The sequence below is a fragment of the Oncorhynchus mykiss genome, chromosome 16, assembly GCF_057628025.1.
Source record: "Oncorhynchus mykiss isolate SJ-2025 chromosome 16, ASM5762802v1, whole genome shotgun sequence".
Lineage (NCBI taxonomy): Eukaryota > Metazoa > Chordata > Actinopteri > Salmoniformes > Salmonidae > Oncorhynchus > Oncorhynchus mykiss.
Genome location: NC_143037.1, coordinates 68,085,001 through 68,107,500, shown reverse-complemented (window position 1 = coordinate 68,107,500; position 22,500 = coordinate 68,085,001). Strand labels below are relative to the sequence as shown.

General features: G+C 48.5%; 1 protein-coding gene across 1 annotated transcript in view; it reads left to right on the top strand.

The window, feature by feature from the left end:
* LOC110518541 (ERC protein 2) overlaps nt 1–22,500 on the top strand; it is a 492,964-nt gene that overhangs the window by 249,130 nt on the left and 221,334 nt on the right. The window contains exon 12 of the mRNA XM_036947561.2: nt 9,786–9,946. Within this exon, the coding sequence (XP_036803456.2) occupies nt 9,786–9,946 (161 nt within the window). The remainder of the gene's footprint in view (nt 1–9,785; nt 9,947–22,500) is intronic.

Below are 22,500 nucleotides of genomic sequence, written 5' to 3'. Positions count from 1 at the left end.
CTTCCTCTGTCTGTTTGTCTGTCTCTCTTCCTCTGTATGTTTGTCTGTCTCTCTTCCTCCATGTATGTTTGTCTGTCTCTCTTCCTCTCTGTCTGTTTGTCTGTCTCTCTTCCTCTGTCTGTTTGTCTGTCTCTCTTCCTCTCTGTCTGTTTGTCTGTCTCTTCCTCTGTCTGTTTGTCTGTCTCTCTTCCTCTCTGTCTGTTTGTCTGTCTCTCTTCCTCTGTCTGTTTGTCTGTCTCTCTTCCTCTGTCTGTTTGTCTGTCTCTCTTCCTCTCTGTCTGTTTGTCTGTCTCTTCCTCTGTCTGGTTGTCTGTCTCTCTTCCTCTCTGTCTGTTTGTCTGTCTCTCTTCCTCTCTGTCTGTTTGTCTGTCTCTTCCTCTGTCTGTTTGTCTGTCTCTCTTCCTCTCTGTCTGTTTGTCTGTCCCTCGTCCTCTCTGTCTGTTTGTCTGTCTCTCTTCCTCTCTGTCTGTTTGTCTGTCTCTTCCTCTGTCTGTTTGTCTGTCTCTCTTCCTCTGTCTGTTTGTCTGTCTCTCTTCCTCTGTCTGTTTGTCTGTCTCTCTTCCTCCATGTATGTTTGTCTGTCACTCTTCCTCTCTGTCTGTTTGTCTGTCTCTCTTCCTCTGTCTGTTTGTCTGTCTCTTCTTCTCTGTCTGTTTGTCTGTCTCTCTTCCTCTCTGTCTGTTTGTCTGTCTCTTCCTCTGTCTGTTTGTCTGTCTCTCTTCCTCTCTGTCTTTTTGTCTGTCCCTCGTCCTCTCTGTCTGTTTGTCTGTCTCTCTTCCTCTCTGTCTGTTTGTCTGTCTCTTCCTCTGTCTGTTTGTCTGTCTCTCTTCCTCTGTCTGTTTGTCTGTCTCTCTTCCTCTGTCTGTTTGTCTGTCTCTCTTACTCTGTCTGTTTGTCTGTCTCTCTTCCTCTGTATGTTTGTATGTCTCTCTTCCTCTGTCTGTTTGTATGTCTCTCTTCCTCTGTCTGTTTGTCTGTCTCTCTTCCTTTGTCTGTTTGTCTGTCTCTCTTCCTTTGTCTGTTTGTCTGTCTCTCTTCCTCTCTGTCTGTTTGTCTGTCTCTTCCTCTGTCTGTTTGTATGTCTCTCTTCCTCTCTGTCTGTTTGTCTGTCTCTTCCTCTGTCTGTTTGTCTGTCTCTCTTCCTCTCTGTCTGTTTGTATTTCTCTCTTCCTCTCTGTCTGTTTGTCTGTCTCTCTTACTCTGTCTGTTTGTCTGTCTCTCTTCCTCTGTATGTTTGTATGTCTCTCTTCCTCTGTCTGTTTTTCTGTCTCTCTTCCTCTGTCTGTTTGTCTGTCTCTCTTCCTCTCTGTCTGTTTGTCTGTCTCTTCCTCTGTCTGTTTGTCTGTCTCTCTTCCTCTCTGTCTGTTTGTCTGTCTCTCTTCCTCTCTGTCTGTTTGTCTGTCTCTCTTCCTCTGTCTGTTTGTCTGTCTCTCTTCCTCTGTCTTTCTCCCCTTTCCCTTCATTTTCTCTCACACTAAGTTTTTCTTATGGGAGCTATAAAGAGTCAAAGTCGAAATCTAGGTTGTGTGTGTGTGTGTGTGTGTGTGTGTGTGTGTGTGTGTGTGTGTGTGTGTGTGTCTGCGGTGAGAAAGAGAAACAGCAAGAGGGTGAGTTTCCTTCTGGTGTGAGCTTGCATGTGAATTAGAGTGACCTTGCATTACTTATGCCTGCCAGTAATATGAGCGCCATCTGCAGCTATAACAAGTATGAATACATGATACTGAACAGTGGCGGGTTCACACACTCACATACACACACGAGGAGAGAGTACAGGACAAGAGGAGAAGAGCAGAGAATAGACAAAGAGGAGTATTTGGGTAACATTATTGGAACTAATATTACATTTTGTATTACATACAGTTTAAAAAACTTATCTCAGGAACTGTGAAGTGCCTAAGCACACAGAGAACCCTCTCTCAACATTCCAGCAACCAACAAACATGGACATTCTTTTGCTGTCAACACTCAGCTTCATGGAGTCACACTGTTCACTGTCCTCACACTGACACACAACAGTGGCCATCCCGGATTCACACAATCACACAGTGGGTTAAAATGAAATACAGCCAACAGCAATCAGATCAGGCTGCTGTTATGATCAGAGTCAGAGAGAGAGAGAGTTTGATATCTCACTTTGCCATTTATCCAGAGCAACGTTACAGGAGCAATTCGAGTTAAGTGCCTTGCTCAAGGGCACATCAACAGATTTTGAACCGCCGACCTTTCGGCTAGAGAGAGAGATGGAGGGAGCGAGAGCAAGGGAGAAGGAAAGAAGAAGAGATGGAGGGAGAGAGAGCAAGGGAGGAGAGAATAAGAGATGGAGTGAGAAGGAGAGAAGAAGAGGTGGAGGGAGAGAGAGCAAGGGAGAAGGAGAGAAGAAGAGGTGGAGGGAGAGAGAGCAAGGGAGAAGGAGAGAAGAAGAGAGGGAGGTAGAGAGAGCAAGGGAGAAGGAGAGAAGAAGAGGTGGAGGGAGAGAGAGCAAGGGAGAAGGAGAGAAGAAGAGGTGGAGGGAGAGAGAGCAAGGGAGAAGGAGAGAATAAGAGATGGAGGTAGAGAGAGCAAGGGAGAAGGAGAGAAGAAGAGATGGAGGGAGAGGGAGCAAGGGAGGAGAGAAGAAGAGATGGAGGGAGAGAGAGCAAGGGAGAAGGAGAGAAGAAGAGATGGAGGGAGAGAGAGCAAGGGAGAAGGAGAGAAGAAGAGAGGGAGGGAGAGAAAGGACCAGGTCCCGTCTAAAACATCACCTGACTCAGTTTTAGACCGCGCTGCCAGCATCATATTCTCACATTTTCTATCCCTCTTTTCTTTATTCTCTCCTTTCTTCCCTCCCTCGCTCCCAGAGTAATCAGTCTCATGATGTTTAATGCGCTGAAAGTCTCCCATCAGCCAGGGCTGCTGAAATGGAGCGTGGGTAATGCCTCGGGTCACTAGACTTCACACCCCCAGCCAGCTCTCTCTCACTCCCTCCCTCTCACTCTCTCCATCTCTCCGTCTGTCTATCTTTCTCTGGTTTGCTCGATTATTTCTCTCTCCCCTTCTGTCTGTCTCACACTCCCTCTCTGTCCCTCTCTCTCTCCCTCTTTGTCCAACTCTCTCTCCCCTTCTGTCCGTCTCTATCTCCCTCTGCCCCCCCCTCTCTCCCTCTCTGTCCATCTCTCTCTCCCTCTCTGTCCCTCTCTCTCTCCCTCTTTGTCCAACTCTCTCTCCCCTTCTGTCCGTCTCTATCTCCCTCTGCCCCCCCCTCTCTCCCTCTCTGTCCCTCTCTCTCTCCCTCTTTGTCCAACTCTCTCTCCCCTTCTGTCCGTCTCTATCTCCCTCTGCCCCCCCCCCTCTCTCCCTCTCTGTCCATCTCTCTCTCCCTCTCTGTCCCTCTCTCTCTCCCTCTTTGTCCAACTCTCTCTCCCCTTCTGTCCGTCTCTATCTCCCTCTGCCCCCCCCCCTCTCCCTCTCTGTCCATCTCTCTCTCCCTCTCTGTCCCTCTCTCTCTCCCTCTCTGTCCCTCTCTCTCTCCCTCTGCCCCCCCCCCTCTCCCTCTCTGTCCATCTCTCTCTCCCTCTCTGTCCCTCTCTATCTCCCTCTGCCCCCCCCCTCTCCCTCTCTGTCCATCTCTCTCTCCCTCTCTGCCCCCCCTCTCTCTCCCTCCTTGCCCCCCCCTCTCTCCCTCTCTGCCCCCCCCCTCTCTCCCTCTGCCCCCCCCCTCTCTCCCTCTGCCCCCCCCCTCTCTCCCTCTGCCCCCCCCCCCTCTCTCCCTCTCTGTCCATCTCTCTCTCCCTCTCTGTCCATCTCTCTCTCCCTCTGCCCCCCCCCCTCTCTCCCTCTGCCCCCCCCCTCTCTCCCTCTGCCCCCCCCCCCCTCTCTCCCTCTCTGTGGCGTTTGAACTAGGCCTTTGAACCATCAACACCGACGTGAATGGACAAGAGGGATTTGGCCGGGGCTCTGAGCCCCCAATCAGCTTAATGTCCAACGGGGCTTTAGGTGGTCTTAGCAGGCTTTACCTTGGTGAGGGGGCTTTCCCTTGAAGTTGAGCTAAATTAGCACGCACAGGCTGAGCTCTAAGCTGATTAAGACCCTAATTTCACTAAAATGTATTCCTTATTAATGATGTGATTGTGAAAGAACGACTGGCTATTTGTGTGGCTAGACTCGACAAGGGGTGAGGGGGTTGGGGAGGGTTTAGGAGAGGTGCAGGGTTGGGAGAGGTGCCGGTTTTGGGAGAGGTGCAGGGTTGGGGTTGGGAGAGGTGCCGGTTTTGGGAGAGGTGCTGGGTTGGGGCTGGGAGAGGTGCCGGTTTTGGGAGAGGTGCAGGGTTGGGAGAGGTGCCGGGTTGAATGAGGTGCAGGGTTGGGAGATGTGCAGGGTTGGGAGAGGTGCCCGGTTTGGGAGAGGTGCAGGGTTGGCTGCTTAATCTTGGGAGATGTGCTGAGTCTTGGGGGTTATGGAGGGGGGGGGGGGCAGAGAGACCAGAGATCTTTCGATATTTTGAGCGGGATTGAACCATTTAGGCAACTTCAAAATGTGACGTTCTGCAGTGAGACTGTGAGAGCTTGTTGAGAGAGACGTGTTGCTGATGGGGATGTTTGGGGACTGGAAGGATGTAGAGGGGTGAGCCATCTGGGCATGTTGACTAGGTGGTTGGCTTTTTGGAGGACAGGGATTATGTTGGTGTTTTGGGTTTTAGAGACCCACTGTGCTGATTGTTGAGTGAGGTGCTGGGTTGGGGTTGGGAGAGGTGCAGGAGGTGAGGTGTTTTGGGTTTTAGAGACCCACTGTACTGATTGTTGAGTGAGGTGCTGGGTTGGGGTTGGGAGAGGTGCAGGAGGTGAGGTGTTTTGGGTTTTAGAGACCCACTGTACTGATTGTTGAGTGAGGTGCTGGGTTGGGGTTGGGAGAGGTGCAGGAGGTGAGGTGTTTTGGGTTTTAGAGACCCACTGTACTGATTGTTGAGTGAGGTGCTGGGTTGGGGTTGGGAGAGGTGCAGGAGGTGAGGTGTTTTGGGTTTTAGAGACCCACTGTACTGATTGTTGAGTGAGGTGCTGGGTTGGGGTTGGGAGAGGTGCAGGAGGTGAGGTGTTTTGGGTTTTAGAGACCCACTCTACTGATTGTTGAGTGAGGTGCTGGGTTGGGGTTGGGAGAGGTGCAGGAGGTGAGGTGTTTTGGGTTTTAGAGACCCACTGTACTGATTGTTGAGTGAGGTGCTGGGTTGGGGTTGGGAGAGGTGCAGGAGGTGAGGTGTTTTGGGTTTTAGAGACCCACTGTACTGATTGTTGAGTGAGGTGCTGGGTTGGGGTTGGGAGAGGTGCAGGAGGTGAGGTGTTTTGGGTTTTAGAGACCCACTGTACTGATTGTTGAGTGAGGTGCTGGGTTGGGGTTGGGAGAGGTGCAGGAGGTGAGGTGTTTTGGGTTTTAGAGACCCACTGTGCTGATTGTTGAGTGAGGTGCTGGGTTGGGGTTGGGAGAGGTGCAGGAGGTGAGGTGTTTTGGGTTTTAGAGACCCACTGTACTGATTGTTGAGTGAGGTGCTGGGTTGGGGTTGGGAGAGGTGCAGGAGGTGAGGTGTTTTGGGTTTTAGAGACCCACTGTACTGATTGTTGAGTGAGGTGCTGGGTTGGGGTTGGGAGAGGTGCAGGAGGTGAGGTGTTTTGGGTTTTAGAGACCCACTGTACTGATTGTTGAGTGAGGTGCTGGGTTGGGGTTGGGAGAGGTGCAAGAGGTGAGGTGTTTTGGGTTTTAGAGACCCACTGTACTGATTGTTGAGTGAGGTGCTGGGTTGGGGTTGGGAGAGGTGCAGGAGGTGAGGTGTTTTGGGTTTTAGAGACCCACTGTACTGATTGTTGAGTGAGGTGCTGGGTTGGGGTTGGGAGAGGTGCAGGAGGTGAGGTGTTTTGGGTTTTAGAGACCCACTGTACTGATTGTTGAGTGAGGTGCTGGGTTGGGGTTGGGAGAGGTGCAGGAGGTGAGGTGTTTTGGGTTTTAGAGACCCACTGTACTGATTGTTGAGTGAGGTGCTGGGTTGGGGTTGGGAGAGGTGCAGGAGGTGAGGTGTTTTGGGTTTTAGAGACCCACTGTGCTGATTGTTGAGTGAGGCGTCTCACTCTCTCTCTTCGTCTTACATATAAAACATTCTGAATCCTTCTCGTCTCATTTTCCATCTCCCCTTCTCCCCAGATGTGATATTCATGAAGAGTGAGTGACCACATTTTGGACATCTGTGAAGCACACCTAGCGAGGGAGAGAGAAAAAGAGAGGGGGAAAGACAGAGGGTGTCCTGAAAAATGTGTGAACGATTTGGCCCCTTCATAAAAGAGGCCCAATTCTTTTTTTTTCATGTCCTACCACATGGTGAGCCTCTCTCTCTCACACACACACACACACACACACACACACACACACGCACGCGATAACTATGGAAAGAGAGATGGGACAGTGAAAATTGTTATAAAAGATTTTCTTTCTGGGTTCATGGCCCAAGAACAGATCTCTTGTATCAGTGATGTAGTTAGAAGACTGACAAAGTTCCTTATTATTTAAGAGCTATAATTAGATAATTCTGTCTTCAGGCACTAGCAGAGTGGGACACATACATACTACTTGAGGACACGGTCACCTCTAGCTGTCAAAGGTAGAATATTACAGTAAGAAACAGTAAGAAACTTCCTGCCAGGATAATAGTCCCCCGAGGACAGGTCTTTCAGGCACCAGCAGAGTGGGACACAGACATACTACTTGAGGACAGGTCCTTCAGGCACCAGCAGAGTGGGACACAGACATACTACTTGAGGACAGGTCTTTCAGGCACCAGCAGAGTGGGACACAGACATACTACTTGAGGACAGGTCTTTCAGGCACCAGCAGAGTGGGACACAGACATACTACTTGAGGACAGGTCTTTCAGGCACCAGCAGAGTGGGACACATACATACTACTTGAGGACAGGTCTTTCAGGCACCAGCAGAGTGGGACACAGACATACTACTTGAGGACAGGTCTTTCAGGCACCAGCAGAGTGGGACACATACATACTACTTGAGGACAGGTCCTTCAGGCACCAGCAGAGTGGGACACATACATACTACTTGAGGACAGGTCTTTCAGGCACCAGCAGAGTGGGACACATACATACTACTTGAGGACAGGTCTTTCAGGCACCAGCAGAGTGGGACACAGACATACTACTTGAGGACAGGTCTTTCAGGCACCAGCAGAGTGGGACACATACATACTACTTGAGGACACGGTCACCTCTAGCTGTCATAGGTAGAAAATTACAGTTTCCACAATATCAGTCTCCCTTGTAGATACATTTCTGTTTCCAGATATTAACAAAGGAAGGTTGTACCTGCTCCAGATATAGTAGCAAGGAGAATAACGGAGGACTAGGATGAGAAAGGTAAGGCTATGTGACCCCTGCTTCCAGCTCTAGGGTCATGTGCCATGTCATTCAGCTGACCTCTGACCCAGGGTAATTTCACCTCTGTCAGTCAGCCATGAGGTAGTACTTTCATTTTTATTATCATACCAGGGGAGGAAACACACACACACACACACACCACACACACACACACACACACACACACACACACACACACATACCCACCCCCCTCACACACACACATACCCCCCCTCACACACACACATACCCCCTTCACATACCTCCCTCCCTCACACACACACATACCCCCCTCACACACACGTACCCCCTCACACACACGTACCTCCCGCACACACATGTACCCCCCTCACACACCCATACCCCCCTCACACACACATACCCCCCTTACACACAGGAGAAGACAATTATTTTGTGTATGCATTTAAACTCAACAAAAAATGAAATGTCCTCTCACTGTCAACTGCGTTTATTTTTTTTGTGTAAATATTTGTATGAACAAAACAAGATTCAACAACTGAGACATAAACTGAACAAGTTCCACAGACATGTGACTAACAGAAATTGAATAATGTTGTTCCTGAACAAAGGGGAGGGGGTCAAAATCAAAAGTAACAGTCAGTATCTGGTGTGGCCACCAGCTGCATTAAGTACTGCAGTGCATCTCCTCCTCATGGACTGTACCAGATTTTCAAGTTCTTGCTGTGAGATATTACCCTACTCTTCCACCAAGGCACCTGCAAGTTCTCTGACATTTCTGGGGGGAATGGCCCTAGCCCTCACCCTCCGATCCAGTCAGGTCCCAGACGTGCTCAATGGGATTGACATCCGGGCTCTTCGCTGGCCATGGCAGAACACTGACATTCCTGTCTTGCAGGAAATCACGCACAGAACAGGTGGCATTGTCATGCTGGAGGGTCATGTCATGATGAGCCTGCAGGAAGGGTACCACATGAGGGAGGAGGATTTCTTCCACGTGGTTGAGATTGCCTGCAATGACAACAAGCTCAGTCCGATGCTGTGACACACGGTCCCAGACCATGATGGACCCTCCACCTCCAAATCAATCCCGCTCCAGAGTACAGGCCTCGGTGTAATGCTCATTCCTTCAACGATAAACACAAATCCAACCATCACCCCTGGTGAGACAAAATCACGACTCGTCAGTGAAGAACACTTTTTGCCAGTCCTGTCTGGTCCAGCGATGGTGGGTTTGTGCCCATAGGCGATGTTGATGCCGGTGATGTCTGGTGAGGACCTGCCTTAAAATAGGCCTACAAGCCCTCAGTCCAGCCTCTCTCAGCCTATTGCGGACAGTCTGAGCACTGATGCAGGGATTGTGCGTTCCTGGTGTAACTCGGGCAGTTGATATTGCCATCCTGTACCTGTCCCGCAGGTGTGATGTTCAGATGTACCGATCCTGTGCAGGTGTTGTTACACGTGGTCTGCCACTGCGAGAACGATCAGCTGTCCGCCCAGTCTCCCTGTAGCTCTGTCTTAGGCGTCTCACAGTACAGACATTGCAATTTATTGCCCTGGCCACATCTGCAGTCCTCATGCCTCCTTGCAGCATGCCTAAGGCACGTTCACACAGATGAGCAGGGACTCTGGTCATCTTTCTTTTGGTGTTTTTCAGAGTCAGTAGAAAGGCCTCTTTAGTGTCCTAAGTTTTCATTAAGTGTTCATTAATTGTTTATGGTTCATTGAACAGCATGGGAAACAGTTAAACAGTGTTTAACCCTTTACAATGAAGATCTGTGAACTTATTTGGATTTTTATTACATTTCTTTGAAAGACAGGGTCCTGAAAAAGGGAAGTTAATTTTTTTGCAGAGTTAGTTTGTGTGTATTGTATGTGTATATGCACTGTCTCTGTGTGTCAGTGTGTGTCTCTCTGTGTCAGTGTGTGTCTCTGTGTGTCAGTGTGTGTCTCTGTGTGTCAGTGTGTGTTAGTATGTGTCTCTGTGTGTCAGTGTGTGTCTCTGTGTGTCAGTGTGTGTCTCTCTGTGTCAGTGTGTGTCTCTGTGTGTCAGTGTGTGTTAGTATGTGTCTCTGTGTGTCAGTGTGTGTCTCTGTGTGTCAGTGTGTGTCTCTGTGTGTCAGTGTGTGTCTCTGTGTGTCAGTGTGTGTCTCTGTGTGTCAGTATGTGTCAGTGTGTGTCTCTGTGTGTCAGTGTGTGTTAGTATATGTCTCTGTGTGTCAGTGTGTGTCTCTGTGTGTTAGTATGTGTCTTTGTGTGTCAGTGTGTGTTCGTTTGTGTCTCTGTGTGTCAGTGTGTGTCTCTGTGTGTCAGTGTGTGTCTCTGTGTGTTAGTATGTGTGTCTGTTTGTCTGTGCCTATGGGTATTGTTGCATGCAAGTGGATGTGTTTAACAGCCCTCTCTCCCTTTCTGTCTCTCTCAGCTGGAGGAGATGATGAACGCCCTGGAGAAGACCAGGCAGGAGCTGGACACCACCAAGCAGCGCCTCTCCACTACCCAGCACTCCCTGCAGGAGCGGGACGGTCACCTGACCAACCTGAGGCTCGAGAGACGCAGACAGCTGGAGGAGATCCTGGAGATGAAGTGAGTCTATAACTGTCTGTCTGTCAGAAAGTAAGTGAAAACTAAATTGGGTTTGTTTTCAAATACTTTGTGGATCTGTGTAATCTGAGGGAAATATGTGTCTCTAATATGGTCATACATTTGGCAGGAGGTTAGGAAGTGCAGCTCAGTTTCCACCTCATTTTGTGGGCAGTGTGCACATAGCCTGTCTTCTCTTGAGAGCCATGTCTGCCTACGGTGGCCTTTCTCAATAGCAAGGTTATGCTCACTGAGTCTGTACATAGTCAAAGCTTTCCTTAAGTTTGGGTCATTCACACTGGTCAGGGATTCTGCCACTATGTACTCTCTGTTTAGGGCCAAATAGCATTCTAGTATCTCTCTGTCTCTCTCTCTGTCTCTCTCTCTGTCTCTCTCTCTGTCTCTCTCTCTCTCTCTCTCTCTCTCTGTCTCTCTCTATCTCTCTCTCTCCTTCTCTCTCTCTCTCTCTCTCTCTCTCTCTCTCTCTCTGTGTCTTGAAATATTATAACATTTTCTCCTTTCTTGCTCTGTTTTGCTTTTGGTGTGTCTCTATACTGGTCTGTTCTGGGCTTTGTCTCTGGAACGGTCTGTTTTGGGCTTTGTCTCTGTACTAGTCTGTTTTGGGCTTTGTCTCTGTACCGGTCTGTTTTGGGCTTTGTCTCTGGACTAGTCTGTTTTGGGCTTTGTCTCTATAATGGTCTGTTTTGGGCTTTGTCTCTGTACCGGTCTGTTCTGGGCTTTGTCTCTGTACCGGTCTGTTTTGGGCTTTGTCTCTGTACCGATCTGTTCTGGGCTTTGTCTCTGTTCCGGTCTGTTCTGGGCTTTGTCTCTGTTCCGGTCTGTTCTGGGCTTTGTCTCTGTTCCGGTCTGTTTTGGGCTTTGTCTCTGTACCGATCTGTTTTGGGCTTTGTCTCTGGACTAGTCTGTTTTGGGCTTTGTCTCTGTTCCGGTCTGTTTTGGGCTTTGTCTCTGTACCGATCTGTTTTGGGCTTTGTCTCTGGACTAGTCTGTTGTGGGCTTTGTCTCTGTTCCGGTCTGTTTTGGGCTTTGTCTCTGTACCGATCTGTTTTGGGCTTTGTCTCTCTACCGATCTGTTTTGGGCTTTGTCTCTGTACTAGTCTGTTTCGGGCTTTGTCTCTGTTCCGGTCTGTTTTGGGCTTTGTCTCTATACCGGTCTGTTTTGGGCTTTGTCTCTGTACCGGTCTGTTTTGGGCTTTGTCTCTGTACCGGTCTGTTTTGGGCTTTGTCTCTGTACCGGTCTGTTTTGGGCTTTGTCTCTGTACCGGTCTGTTTTGGGCTTTGTCTCTGTACCGGTCTGTTTTGGGCTTTGTCTCTGTACCGGTCTGTTTTGGGCTTTGTCTCTGTACCGGTCTGTTTTGGGCTTTGTCTCTGTACCGGTCTGTTTTGGGCTTTGTCTCTGGACCGGTCTGTTTTGGGCTTTGTCTCTGTACCGGTCTGTTTTGGGCTTTGTCTCTGGACCGGTCTGTTTTGGGCTTTGTCTCTGTACCGGTCTGTTTTGGGCTTTGTCTCTGTACCGGTCTGTTCTGGGCTTTGTCTCTATACTGGTCTGTTTTGGGCTTTGTCTCAATACCGGTCTGTTTTGGGCTTTGTCTCTGGAACGGTCTGTTTTGGGCTTTGTCTCTGGAACGGTCTGTTTTGGGCTTTGTCTCTGTACTAGTCTGTTTTGGGCTTTGTCTCTGTACCGGTCTGTTTTGGGCTTTGTCTCTATACTGGTCTGTTTTGGGCTTTGTCTCCGAACTAGTCTGTTTTGGGCTTTGTCTCTGTACCGGTCTGTTTTGGGCTTTGTCTCTGTACTAGTCTGTTTTGGGCTTTGTCTCTGTACCGGTCTGTTTTGGGCTTTGTCTCTGTACTAGTCTGTTTTGGGCTTTGTCTCTGTACCGGTCTGTTTTGGGCTTTGTCTCTGTACTGGTCTGTTTGGGGGTTTGTCTCTGGACTAGTCTGTTTTGGGCTTTGTCTCTGTACTAGTCTGTTTGGGCTTTGTCTCTGTACCGGTCTGTTTGGGGGTTTGTCTCTGGACTAGTCTGTTTTGGGGGTTTGTCTCTGGACTAGTCTGTTTGGGCTTTGTCTCTGTACCGGTCTGTTTTGGGCTTTGTCTCTGGAACGGTCTGTTTTGGGCTTTGTCTCCGGAACGGTCTGTTTTGGGCTTTGTCTCTGGACTAGTCTGTTTGGGCTTTGTCTCTGTACCGGTCTGTTTTGGGCTTTGTCTCTGGAACTGTCTGTTTTGGGCTTTGTCTCCGGAACGGTCTGTTTTGGGCTTTGTCTCCGGAACGGTCTGTTTTGGGCTTTGTCTCCGGAACGGTCTGTTTTGGGCTTTGTCTCTGTACCGGTCTGTTTTGGGCTTTGTCTCTATAACAGTCTGTTTTGGGCTTTGTCTCTATAACGGTCTGTTTTGGGCTTTGTCTCTGGACTAGTCTGTTTTGGGCTTTGTCTCCGGAACGGTCTGTTTTGGGCTTTGTCTCCGGAACGGTCTGTTTTGGGCTTTGTCTCTGGACTAGTCTGTTTTGGGCTTTGTCTCTGGACTAGTCTGTTTTGGGCTTTGTCTCCGGAACGGTCTGTTTTGGGCTTTGTCTCTGGACTAGTCTGTTTTGGGCTTTGTCTCTGTACCGGTCTGTTTTGGGCTTTGTCTCTGGACTGGTCTGTTTTGGGCTTTGTCTCTGGACCGGTCTGTTTTGGGCTTTGTCTCTGTACCCGTCTGTTTTGGGCTTTGTCTCTGTACCGGTCTGTTTTGGGCTTTGTCTCTGTACCGGTCTGTTTTGGGCTTTGTCTCTGTACCGGTCTGTTTTGGGCTTTGTCTCTGTACCGGTCTGTTTTGGGCTTTGTCTCTATAACGGTCTGTTTTGGGCTTTTTCTCTGTACCGGTCTGTTTTGGGCTTTGTCTCTGTATCGGTCTGTTTTGGGCTTTGTCTCTGGACTAGTCTGTTTTGGGCTTTGTCTCCGGAACGGTCTGTTTTGGGCTTTGTCTCTGTACTAGTCTGTTTTGGGCTTTGTCTCTGTACCGGTCTGTTTTGGGCTTTGTCTCTGGACTAGTCTGTTTTGGGCTTTGTCTCTATAATGGTCTGTTTTGGGCTTTGTCTCTGTACCGGTCTGTTTTGGGCTTTGTCTCTGGACCGGTCTGTTTTGGGCTTTGTCTCTGTACCAGTCTGTTTTGGGCTTTGTCTCTGTACCGGTCTGTTTTGGGCTTTGTCTCTATAACGGTCTGTTTTGGGCTTTGTCTCTGTACCGGTCTGTTTTGGGCTTTGTCTCTGTACCGGTCTGTTTTGGGCTTTGTCTCTGGACTAGTCTGTTTTGGGCTTTGTCTCTGTACCGGTCTGTTTTGGGCTTTGTCTCTGTACCGGTCTGTTTTGGGCTTTGTCTCTGGACCGGTCTGTTTTGGGCTTTGTCTCTGTACCGGTCTGTTTTGGGCTTTGTCTCTGTACCCGTCTGTTCTGGGCTTTGTCTCTATACTGGTCTGTTTTGGGCTTTGTCTCAATACCGGTCTGTTTTGGGCTTTGTCTCTGTACCGGTCTGTTTTGGGCTTTGTCTCTGGACCGGTCTGTTTTGGGCTTTGTCTCTGTACCGGTCTGTTTTGGGCTTTGTCTCTGTACCGGTCTGTTCTGGGCTTTGTCTCTATACTGGTCTGTTTTGGGCTTTGTCTCAATACCGGTCTGTTTTGGGCTTTGTCTCTGGAACGGTCTGTTTTGGGCTTTGTCTCTGTACTAGTCTGTTTTGGGCTTTGTCTCTGTACCGGTCTGTTTGGGGGTTTGTCTCTGGACTAGTCTGTTTTGGGCTTTGTCTCTGTACCGGTCTGTTTTGGGCTTTGTCTCTGTACCGGTCTGTTTTGGGCTTTGTCTCTATAACAGTCTGTTTTGGGCTTTGTCTCTATAACGGTCTGTTTTGGGCTTTGTCTCTGGACTAGTCTGTTTTGGGCTTTGTCTCCGGAACGGTCTGTTTTGGGCTTTGTCTCCGGAACGGTGTGTTTTAGGCTTTGTCTCTGGACTAGTCTGTTTTGGGCTTTGTCTCTGGACTAGTCTGTTTTGGGCTTTGTCTCCGGAACGGTCTGTTTTGGGCTTTGTCTCTGGACTAGTCTGTTTTGGGCTTTGTCTCTGTACCGGTCTGTTTTGGGCTTTGTCTCTGGACTGGTCTGTTTTGGGCTTTGTCTCTGGACCGGTCTGTTTTGGGCTTTGTCTCTGTACCCGTCTGTTTTGGGCTTTGTCTCTGTACCGGTCTGTTTTGGGCTTTGTCTCTGTACCGGTCTGTTTTGGGCTTTGTCTCTGTACCGGTCTGTTTTGGGCTTTGTCTCTGTACCGGTCTGTTTTGGGCTTTGTCTCTATAACGGTCTGTTTTGGGCTTTTTCTCTGTACCGGTCTGTTTTGGGCTTTGTCTCTGTATCGGTCTGTTTTGGGCTTTGTCTCTGGACTAGTCTGTTTTGGGCTTTGTCTCCGGAACTGTCTGTTTTGGGCTTTGTCTCTGTACTAGTCTGTTTTGGGCTTTGTCTCTGTACCGGTCTGTTTTGGGCTTTGTCTCTGGACTAGTCTGTTTTGGGCTTTGTCTCTATAATGGTCTGTTTTGGGCTTTGTCTCTGTACCGGTCTGTTTTGGGCTTTGTCTCTGGACCGGTCTGTTTTGGGCTTTGTCTCTGTACCAGTCTGTTTTGGGCTTTGTCTCTGTACCGGTCTGTTTTGGGCTTTGTCTCTATAACGGTCTGTTTTGGGCTTTGTCTCTGTACCGGTCTGTTTTGGGCTTTGTCTCTGTACCGGTCTGTTTTGGGCTTTGTCTCTGGACTAGTCTGTTTTGGGCTTTGTCTCTATAACGGTCTGTTTTGGGCTTTGTCTCTGGACTAGTCTGTTTTGGGCTTTGTCTCTGGACTAGTCTGTTTTGGGCTTTGTCTCCGGAATGGTCTGTTTTGGGCTTTGTCTCTGGACTAGTCTGTTTTGGGCTTTGTCTCTGTACCGGTCTGTTTTGGGCTTTGTCTCTGGACTGGTCTGTTTTGGGCTTTGTCTCTGGACCGGTCTGTTTTGGGCTTTGTCTCTGTACCCGTCTGTTTTGGGCTTTGTCTCTGTACCGGTCTGTTTTGGGCTTTGTCTCTGTACCGGTCTGTTTTGGGCTTTGTCTCTGTACCGGTCTGTTTTGGGCTTTGTCTCTGTACCGGTCTGTTTTGGGCTTTGTCTCTATAACGGTCTGTTTTGGGCTTTTTCTCTGTACCGGTCTGTTTTGGGCTTTGTCTCTGTATCGGTCTGTTTTGGGCTTTGTCTCTGGACTAGTCTGTTTTGGGCTTTGTCTCCGGAACGGTCTGTTTTGGGCTTTGTCTCTGTACTAGTCTGTTTTGGGCTTTGTCTCTGTACCGGTCTGTTTTGGGCTTTGTCTCTGGACTAGTCTGTTTTGGGCTTTGTCTCTATAATGGTCTGTTTTGGGCTTTGTCTCTGTACCGGTCTGTTTTGGGCTTTGTCTCTGGACCGGTCTGTTTTGGGCTTTGTCTCTGTACCAGTCTGTTTTGGGCTTTGTCTCTGTACCGGTCTGTTTTGGGCTTTGTCTCTATAACGGTCTGTTTTGGGCTTTGTCTCTGTACCGGTCTGTTTTGGGCTTTGTCTCTGTACCGGTCTGTTTTGGGCTTTGTCTCTGGACTAGTCTGTTTTGGGCTTTGTCTCTGTACCGGTCTGTTTTGGGCTTTGTCTCTGTACCGGTCTGTTTTGGGCTTTGTCTCTGGACCGGTCTGTTTTGGGCTTTGTCTCTGTACCGGTCTGTTTTGGGCTTTGTCTCTGTACCGGTCTGTTCTGGGCTTTGTCTCTATACTGGTCTGTTTTGGGCTTTGTCTCAATACCGGTCTGTTTTGGGCTTTGTCTCTGTACCGGTCTGTTTTGGGCTTTGTCTCTGGACCGGTCTGTTTTGGGCTTTGTCTCTGTACCGGTCTGTTTTGGGCTTTGTCTCTGTACCGGTCTGTTCTGGGCTTTGTCTCTATACTGGTCTGTTTTGGGCTTTGTCTCAATACCGGTCTGTTTTGGGCTTTGTCTCTGGAACGGTCTGTTTTGGGCTTTGTCTCTGTACTAGTCTGTTTTGGGCTTTGTCTCTGTACCGGTCTGTTTGGGGGTTTGTCTCTGGACTAGTCTGTTTTGGGCTTTGTCTCTGTACCGGTCTGTTTTGGGCTTTGTCTCTGTACCGGTCTGTTTTGGGCTTTGTCTCTATAACAGTCTGTTTTGGGCTTTGTCTCTATAACGGTCTGTTTTGGGCTTTGTCTCTGGACTAGTCTGTTTTGGGCTTTGTCTCCGGAACGGTCTGTTTTGGGCTTTGTCTCCGGAACGGTCTGTTTTGGGCTTTGTCTCTGGACTAGTCTGTTTTGGGCTTTGTCTCTGGACTAGTCTGTTTTGGGCTTTGTCTCCGGAACGGTCTGTTTTGGGCTTTGTCTCTGGACTAGTCTGTTTTGGGCTTTGTCTCTGTACCGGTCTGTTTTGGGCTTTGTCTCTGGACCGGTCTGTTTTGGGCTTTGTCTCTGGACCGGTCTGTTTTGGGCTTTGTCTCTGTACCCGTCTGTTTTGGGCTTTGTCTCTGTACCGGTCTGTTTTGGGCTTTGTCTCTGTACCGGTCTGTTTTGGGCTTTGTCTCTGTACCGGTCTGTTTTGGGCTTTGTCTCTGTACCGGTCTGTTTTGGGCTTTGTCTCTATAACGGTCTGTTTTGGGCTTTTTCTCTGTACCGGTCTGTTTTGGGCTTTGTCTCTGTATCGGTCTGTTTTGGGCTTTGTCTCTGGACTAGTCTGTTTTGGGCTTTGTCTCCGGAACGGTCTGTTTTGGGCTTTGTCTCTGTACTAGTCTGTTTTGGGCTTTGTCTCTGTACCGGTCTGTTTTGGGCTTTGTCTCTGGACTAGTCTGTTTTGGGCTTTGTCTCTATAATGGTCTGTTTTGGGCTTTGTCTCTGTACCGGTCTGTTTTGGGCTTTGTCTCTGGACCGGTCTGTTTTGGGCTTTGTCTCTGTACCAGTCTGTTTTGGGCTTTGTCTCTGTACCGGTCTGTTTTGGGCTTTGTCTCTATAACGGTCTGTTTTGGGCTTTGTCTCTGTACCGGTCTGTTTTGGGCTTTGTCTCTGTACCGGTCTGTTTTGGGCTTTGTCTCTGGACTAGTCTGTTTTGGGCTTTGTCTCTATAACGGTCTGTTTTGGGCTTTGTCTCTGTACCGGTCTGTTTTGGGCTTTGTCTCTGTATCGGTCTGTTTTGGGCTTTGTCTCTGGACTAGTCTGTTTTGGGCTTTGTCTCTGTACCGGTCTGTTTTGGGCTTTGTCTCTGTACCGGTCTGTTTTGGGCTTTGTCTCTGGACTAGTCTGTTTTGGGCTTTGTCTCTGGACCGGTCTGTTTTGGGCTTTGTCTCTGGACTGGTCTGTTTTGGGCTTTGTCTCCGAACTAGTCTGTTTTGGGCTTTGTCTCTATAACGGTCTGTTTTGGGCTTTGTCTCTGTACCGGTCTGTTTTGGGCTTTGTCTCTGTACCAGTCTGTTTTGGGCTTTGTCTCTCTACCGGTCTGTTTTGGGCTTTGTCTCTGTACTAGTCTGTTTTGGGCTTTCTCTCTATAACGGTCTGTTTTGGGCTTTGTCTCTGTACCGGTCTGTTTTGGGCTTTGTCTCTGTACCGGTCTGTTTTGGGCTTTGTCTCTATAACGGTCTGTTTTGGGCTTTGTCTCTGTACCGGTCTGTTTTGGGCTTTGTCTCTGTACCGGTCTGTTTTGGGCTTTGTCTCTGGACTAGTCTGTTTTGGGCTTTGTCTCTGTACCGGTCTGTTTTGGGCTTTGTCTCTGTACTAGTCTGTTTTGGGCATTGTCTCTATAACGGTCTGTTTTGGGCTTTGTCTCTGGACTAGTCTGTTTTGGGCTTTGTCTCTATAACGGTCTGTTTTGGGCTTTGTCTCTGTACCGGTCTGTTTCGGGCTTTGTCTCTGTTCCGGTCTGTTTTGGGCTTTGTCTCTATACCGGTCTGTTTTGGGCTTTGTCTCTATACCGGTCTGTTTTGGGCTTTGTCTCTATAACGGTCTGTTTTGGGCTTTGTCTCTGTACCGGTCTGTTTCGGGCTTTGTCTCTGTTCCGGTCTGTTTTGGGCTTTGTCTCTATACCGGTCTGTTTTGGGCTTTGTCTCTCTACCGGTCTGTTTTGGGCTTTGTCTCTGGACTAGTCTGTTTTGGGCTTTGTCTCTATAACGGTCTGTTTTGGGCTTTGTCTCTGTACCGGTCTGTTTCGGGCTTTGTCTTTGTTCCGGTCTGTTTTGGGCTTTGTCTCTGTTCCGGTCTGTTTTGGGCTTTGTCTCTGTATCGGTCTGTTTTGGGCTTTGTCTCTATACCGGTCTGTTTTGGGCTTTGTCTCTATACCGGTCTGTTTTGGGCTTTGTCTCTGTACCGGTCTGTTTTGGGCTTTGTCTCTGTTCCGGTCTGTTTTGGGCTTTGTCTCTATACCGGTCTGTTTTGGGCTTTGTCTCTGGACTACTCTGTTTTGGGCTTTGTCTCAATACCGGTCTGTTTTGGGCTTTGTCTCTGTACCAGTCTGTTTTGGGCTTTGTCTCTCTACCGGTCTGTTTTGGGCTTTGTCTCTGTACTAGTCTGTTTTGGGCTTTGTCTCTATAACGGTCTGTTTTGGGCTTTGTCTCTGTACCGGTCTGTTTTGGGCTTTGTCTCTGTACCAGTCTGTTTTGGGCTTTGTCTCTCTACCGGTCTGTTTTGGGCTTTGTCTCTGTACTAGTCTGTTTTGGGCTTTGTCTCTATAACGGTCTGTTTTGGGCTTTGTCTCTGTACCGGTCTGTTTTGGGCTTTGTCTCTGTACCGGTCTGTTTTGGGCTTTGTCTCTATAACGGTCTGTTTTGGGCTTTGTCTCTGTACCGGTCTGTTTTGGGCTTTGTCTCTGTACCGGTCTGTTTTGGGCTTTGTCTCTGGACTAGTCTGTTTTGGGCTTTGTCTCTGTACCGGTCTGTTTTGGGCTTTGTCTCTGTACTAGTCTGTTTTGGGCATTGTCTCTATAACGGTCTGTTTTGGGCTTTGTCTCTGGACTAGTCTGTTTTGGGCTTTGTCTCTATAACGGTCTGTTTTGGGCTTTGTCTCTGTACCGGTCTGTTTCGGGCTTTGTCTCTGTTCCGGTCTGTTTTGGGCTTTGTCTCTATACCGGTCTGTTTTGGGCTTTGTCTCTATACCGGTCTGTTTTGGGCTTTGTCTCTATAACGGTCTGTTTTGGGCTTTGTCTCTGTACCGGTCTGTTTCGGGCTTTGTCTCTGTTCCGGTCTGTTTTGGGCTTTGTCTCTATACCGGTCTGTTTTGGGCTTTGTCTCTCTACCGGTCTGTTTTGGGCTTTGTCTCTGGACTAGTCTGTTTTGGGCTTTGTCTCTATAACGGTCTGTTTTGGGCTTTGTCTCTGTACCGGTCTGTTTCGGGCTTTGTCTTTGTTCCGGTCTGTTTTGGGCTTTGTCTCTGTTCCGGTCTGTTTTGGGCTTTGTCTCTGTATCGGTCTGTTTTGGGCTTTGTCTCTATACCGGTCTGTTTTGGGCTTTGTCTCTATACCGGTCTGTTTTGGGCTTTGTCTCTGTACCGGTCTGTTTTGGGCTTTGTCTCTGTTCCGGTCTGTTTTGGGCTTTGTCTCTATACCGGTCTGTTTTGGGCTTTGTCTCTGGACTACTCTGTTTTGGGCTTTGTCTCAATACCGGTCTGTTTTGGGCTTTGTCTCTGTACTAGTCTGTTTCGGGCTTTGTCTTTGTTCCGGTCTGTTTTGGGCTTTGTCTCTGTACCGATCTGTTTTGGGCTTTGTCTCTGTTCCGGTCTGTTTTGGGCTTTGTCTCTGTATCGGTCTGTTTTGGGCTTTGTCTCTGTACCGGTCTGTTTTGGGCTTTGTCTCTGTACCGGTCTGTTTTGGGCTTTGTCTCTGGACCGGTCTGTTTTGGGCTTTGTCTCTGTGCCGGTCTGTTTTGGGCTTTGTCTCTGGACTGGTCTGTTTTGGGCTTTGTCTCTATACCGGTCTGTTTTGTGCTTTGTCTCCGGACCGGTCTGTTTTGTGCTTTGTCTCCGGACCGGTCTGTTTTGGGCTTTGTCTTGGGTCTGCACCATGGCTACTGATGAGAGCAGTCCCAGCCCATTGCCTGGTGTGGTAGTGTGTGTGGAAGCAGACTGTATATCATAAGCACTACCAGACAGCAGGCTAATGTGTCCTGTACCACATCAGCTATATTATTCACTATAGGGAAGTCAACATGACAAGCCAGATGGTTGTTCTGTTGTTACAACACTAACTCCTTCTTCCTAAGTGTGTGTGTGTGTGTGTGTGTGGGGGGGGGGGGGGGGTGCCTTACGTATGTGTGTGTGTGTGCCTTACGTAAGTGTGTGTGTGTGTGTGTAGGCCTTACGTATGTGTGTGTGTGCCTTACGTATGGGTCTGTGTGTGTGGTGAGAGAGTTTGTGTCTGTGTGTGTCCAGGCCAGTGTGCTAGTCTCTGTGTTTATTAGCAAGTGTGTTTGTGTGTGTGCCTGGCGTGTCTGTTTGTGTACAGTACATGCTGTATAGACATCAGTTTTGACGTGTGTAGTGTGTGTGTATTCTTGGTGTGTGTGTATTCCTAGTGTGTGTGTGTGTATGCCTGTGGGTGTGTGTGTGTGTGTGTGTGTGTGTGTGTGTGTGTGTGTGTGTGTATCTACAGTACATGCTGTATAGACATCAGTTGAGATGTGTGTAGTGTGTTAAAGCAGGAGCAGCAGCAGTCTTGCTGCTCAGTGAATAGTTCTCCTTATTGAGGACAGGTGGAGCACAGAGAGCCTTGGCCAAGAGTTCCACTAAAGTTCACTGATCTGTCAGCGTGTGTGTTTGTGCATAAATGTGTGTGTGTGTGTGTTTGTGCATGTGTTTGCACGTGTGTGTGTGTGTTTGTGCATGTGTTTGCACATGTATGTGTGTGTGTGTGTGTGTTTGTGCATGTGTTTGCACGTGTGTGTTTGTGTGTGTATTTGTGTGTGTTTGTGTGTGTGTGCGTGTGTGTGTGTGTGTTTGTGCATGTGTTTGCACATGTATGTGTGTGTGTGTGTGTGTTTGTGCATGTGTTTGCACGTGTGTATTTGTGCATGTGTTTGCACATGTATGTGTGTGTGTGTGTGTTTGTGCACGTGTGTGTGTGTGTATTTGTGTGTGTGTGTGTGTGTGTGTGTGTGTGTGTATGTGTGTGTGTGTGTGTTTGTGCACGTGTGTGTGTGTGTATTTGTGTGTGTGTGTGTGTGTGTGTGTGTGTGTGTGTGTGTGTGTGTGTGTGTTTGTGCACGTGTGTGTTTGTGCACGTGTGTGTGTGTGTATTTGTGTGTGTGTGTGTGTGTGTATTTGTGTGTGTGTGTGTGTGTGTGTTTGTGCACGTGTGTGTGTGTGTGTGTGTGTGTGTGTGTGTGTGTGCACGTGTGTGTGTGTTTGTGCACGTGTGTGTGTGTATTTGTGTGTGTGTGTGTGTGTGTGTGTGTGTGTGTTTGTGCACGTGTGTGTGTGTGTATTTGTGTGTGTGTGTGTCTACAGAGTTCACTGATCTGTCAGTTTTACTGCTACATGTTACTTTCCTTTGATTGAATGAGTAAGTATTGCATATCTTATTGTCATGTGCCACGTACTGTATAAAATGCCTTTTATAGTTGAAAAGACGTCAGAAATGGCTAGCAGATATCTTAAACAAAGGAAAGGCTGGATTTAAAAGCCTTCTGATCAACTGTACAGAACACATGTCTGTATTCTGTAGATGTATATTACTACCATGCAGCCCTGAATCCCATGTAGGAAAAACCACTAATTCGCTGCATAGAGTCATTGATCAGTTGTGTGTGTGTGTGTGTGTGTGTGTGTTTCTCAGAGGTATGTCTCTACCTGAGAAGAGGCCCATATGTTCAGTTTGATGCCATGTAAACCATATGTGTGTGTGTGTGCGCGCACGTGCACGTTTGTGTGTGTGCGCGCACGTGCACGTGTGTGTGTGCTTGCGTGTGATGCGATGTGAAACGTCTCCCTGTCTGTTCCAATTTCCTCTCATCCAACTTCTCTGAGGATGTTTAGCTACTACGGGGGAAATGCTTTACATATGATATGGATACAGATGTAGGATCTTCATTTGATCAATGTTTTGTAGCTGCGCCACAGGAAATAAAGATGAGCTTTGTGATTCACATGAATTCACTGAAACTCCCACTAACACACGGTTCTATTATCGGTATTGCACTATTCATGTAGTTTACTTTTTCTCAGCTAACAGCCTAACCACTTCTCATGTACCCTACTTTTGTCCAGCTAACAGCCTAACCACTTCTCATGTACCCTACTTTTGTCCAGCTAACAGCCTAACCACTTCTCATGTACCCTACTTTTGTCCAGCTAACAGCCTAACCACTTCTCATGTACCCTACTTTTGGCCAGCTAATAGCCTAACCACTTCTCATGTACCCTACTTTTGTCCAGCTAACAGCCTAACCACTTCTCATGTACCCTACTTTTGGCCAGCTAACAGCCTAACCACTGATCATGTACCCTACTTTTGTCCAGCTAACAGCCTAACCACTTCTCATGTACCCTACTTTTGTCCAGCTAACAGCCTA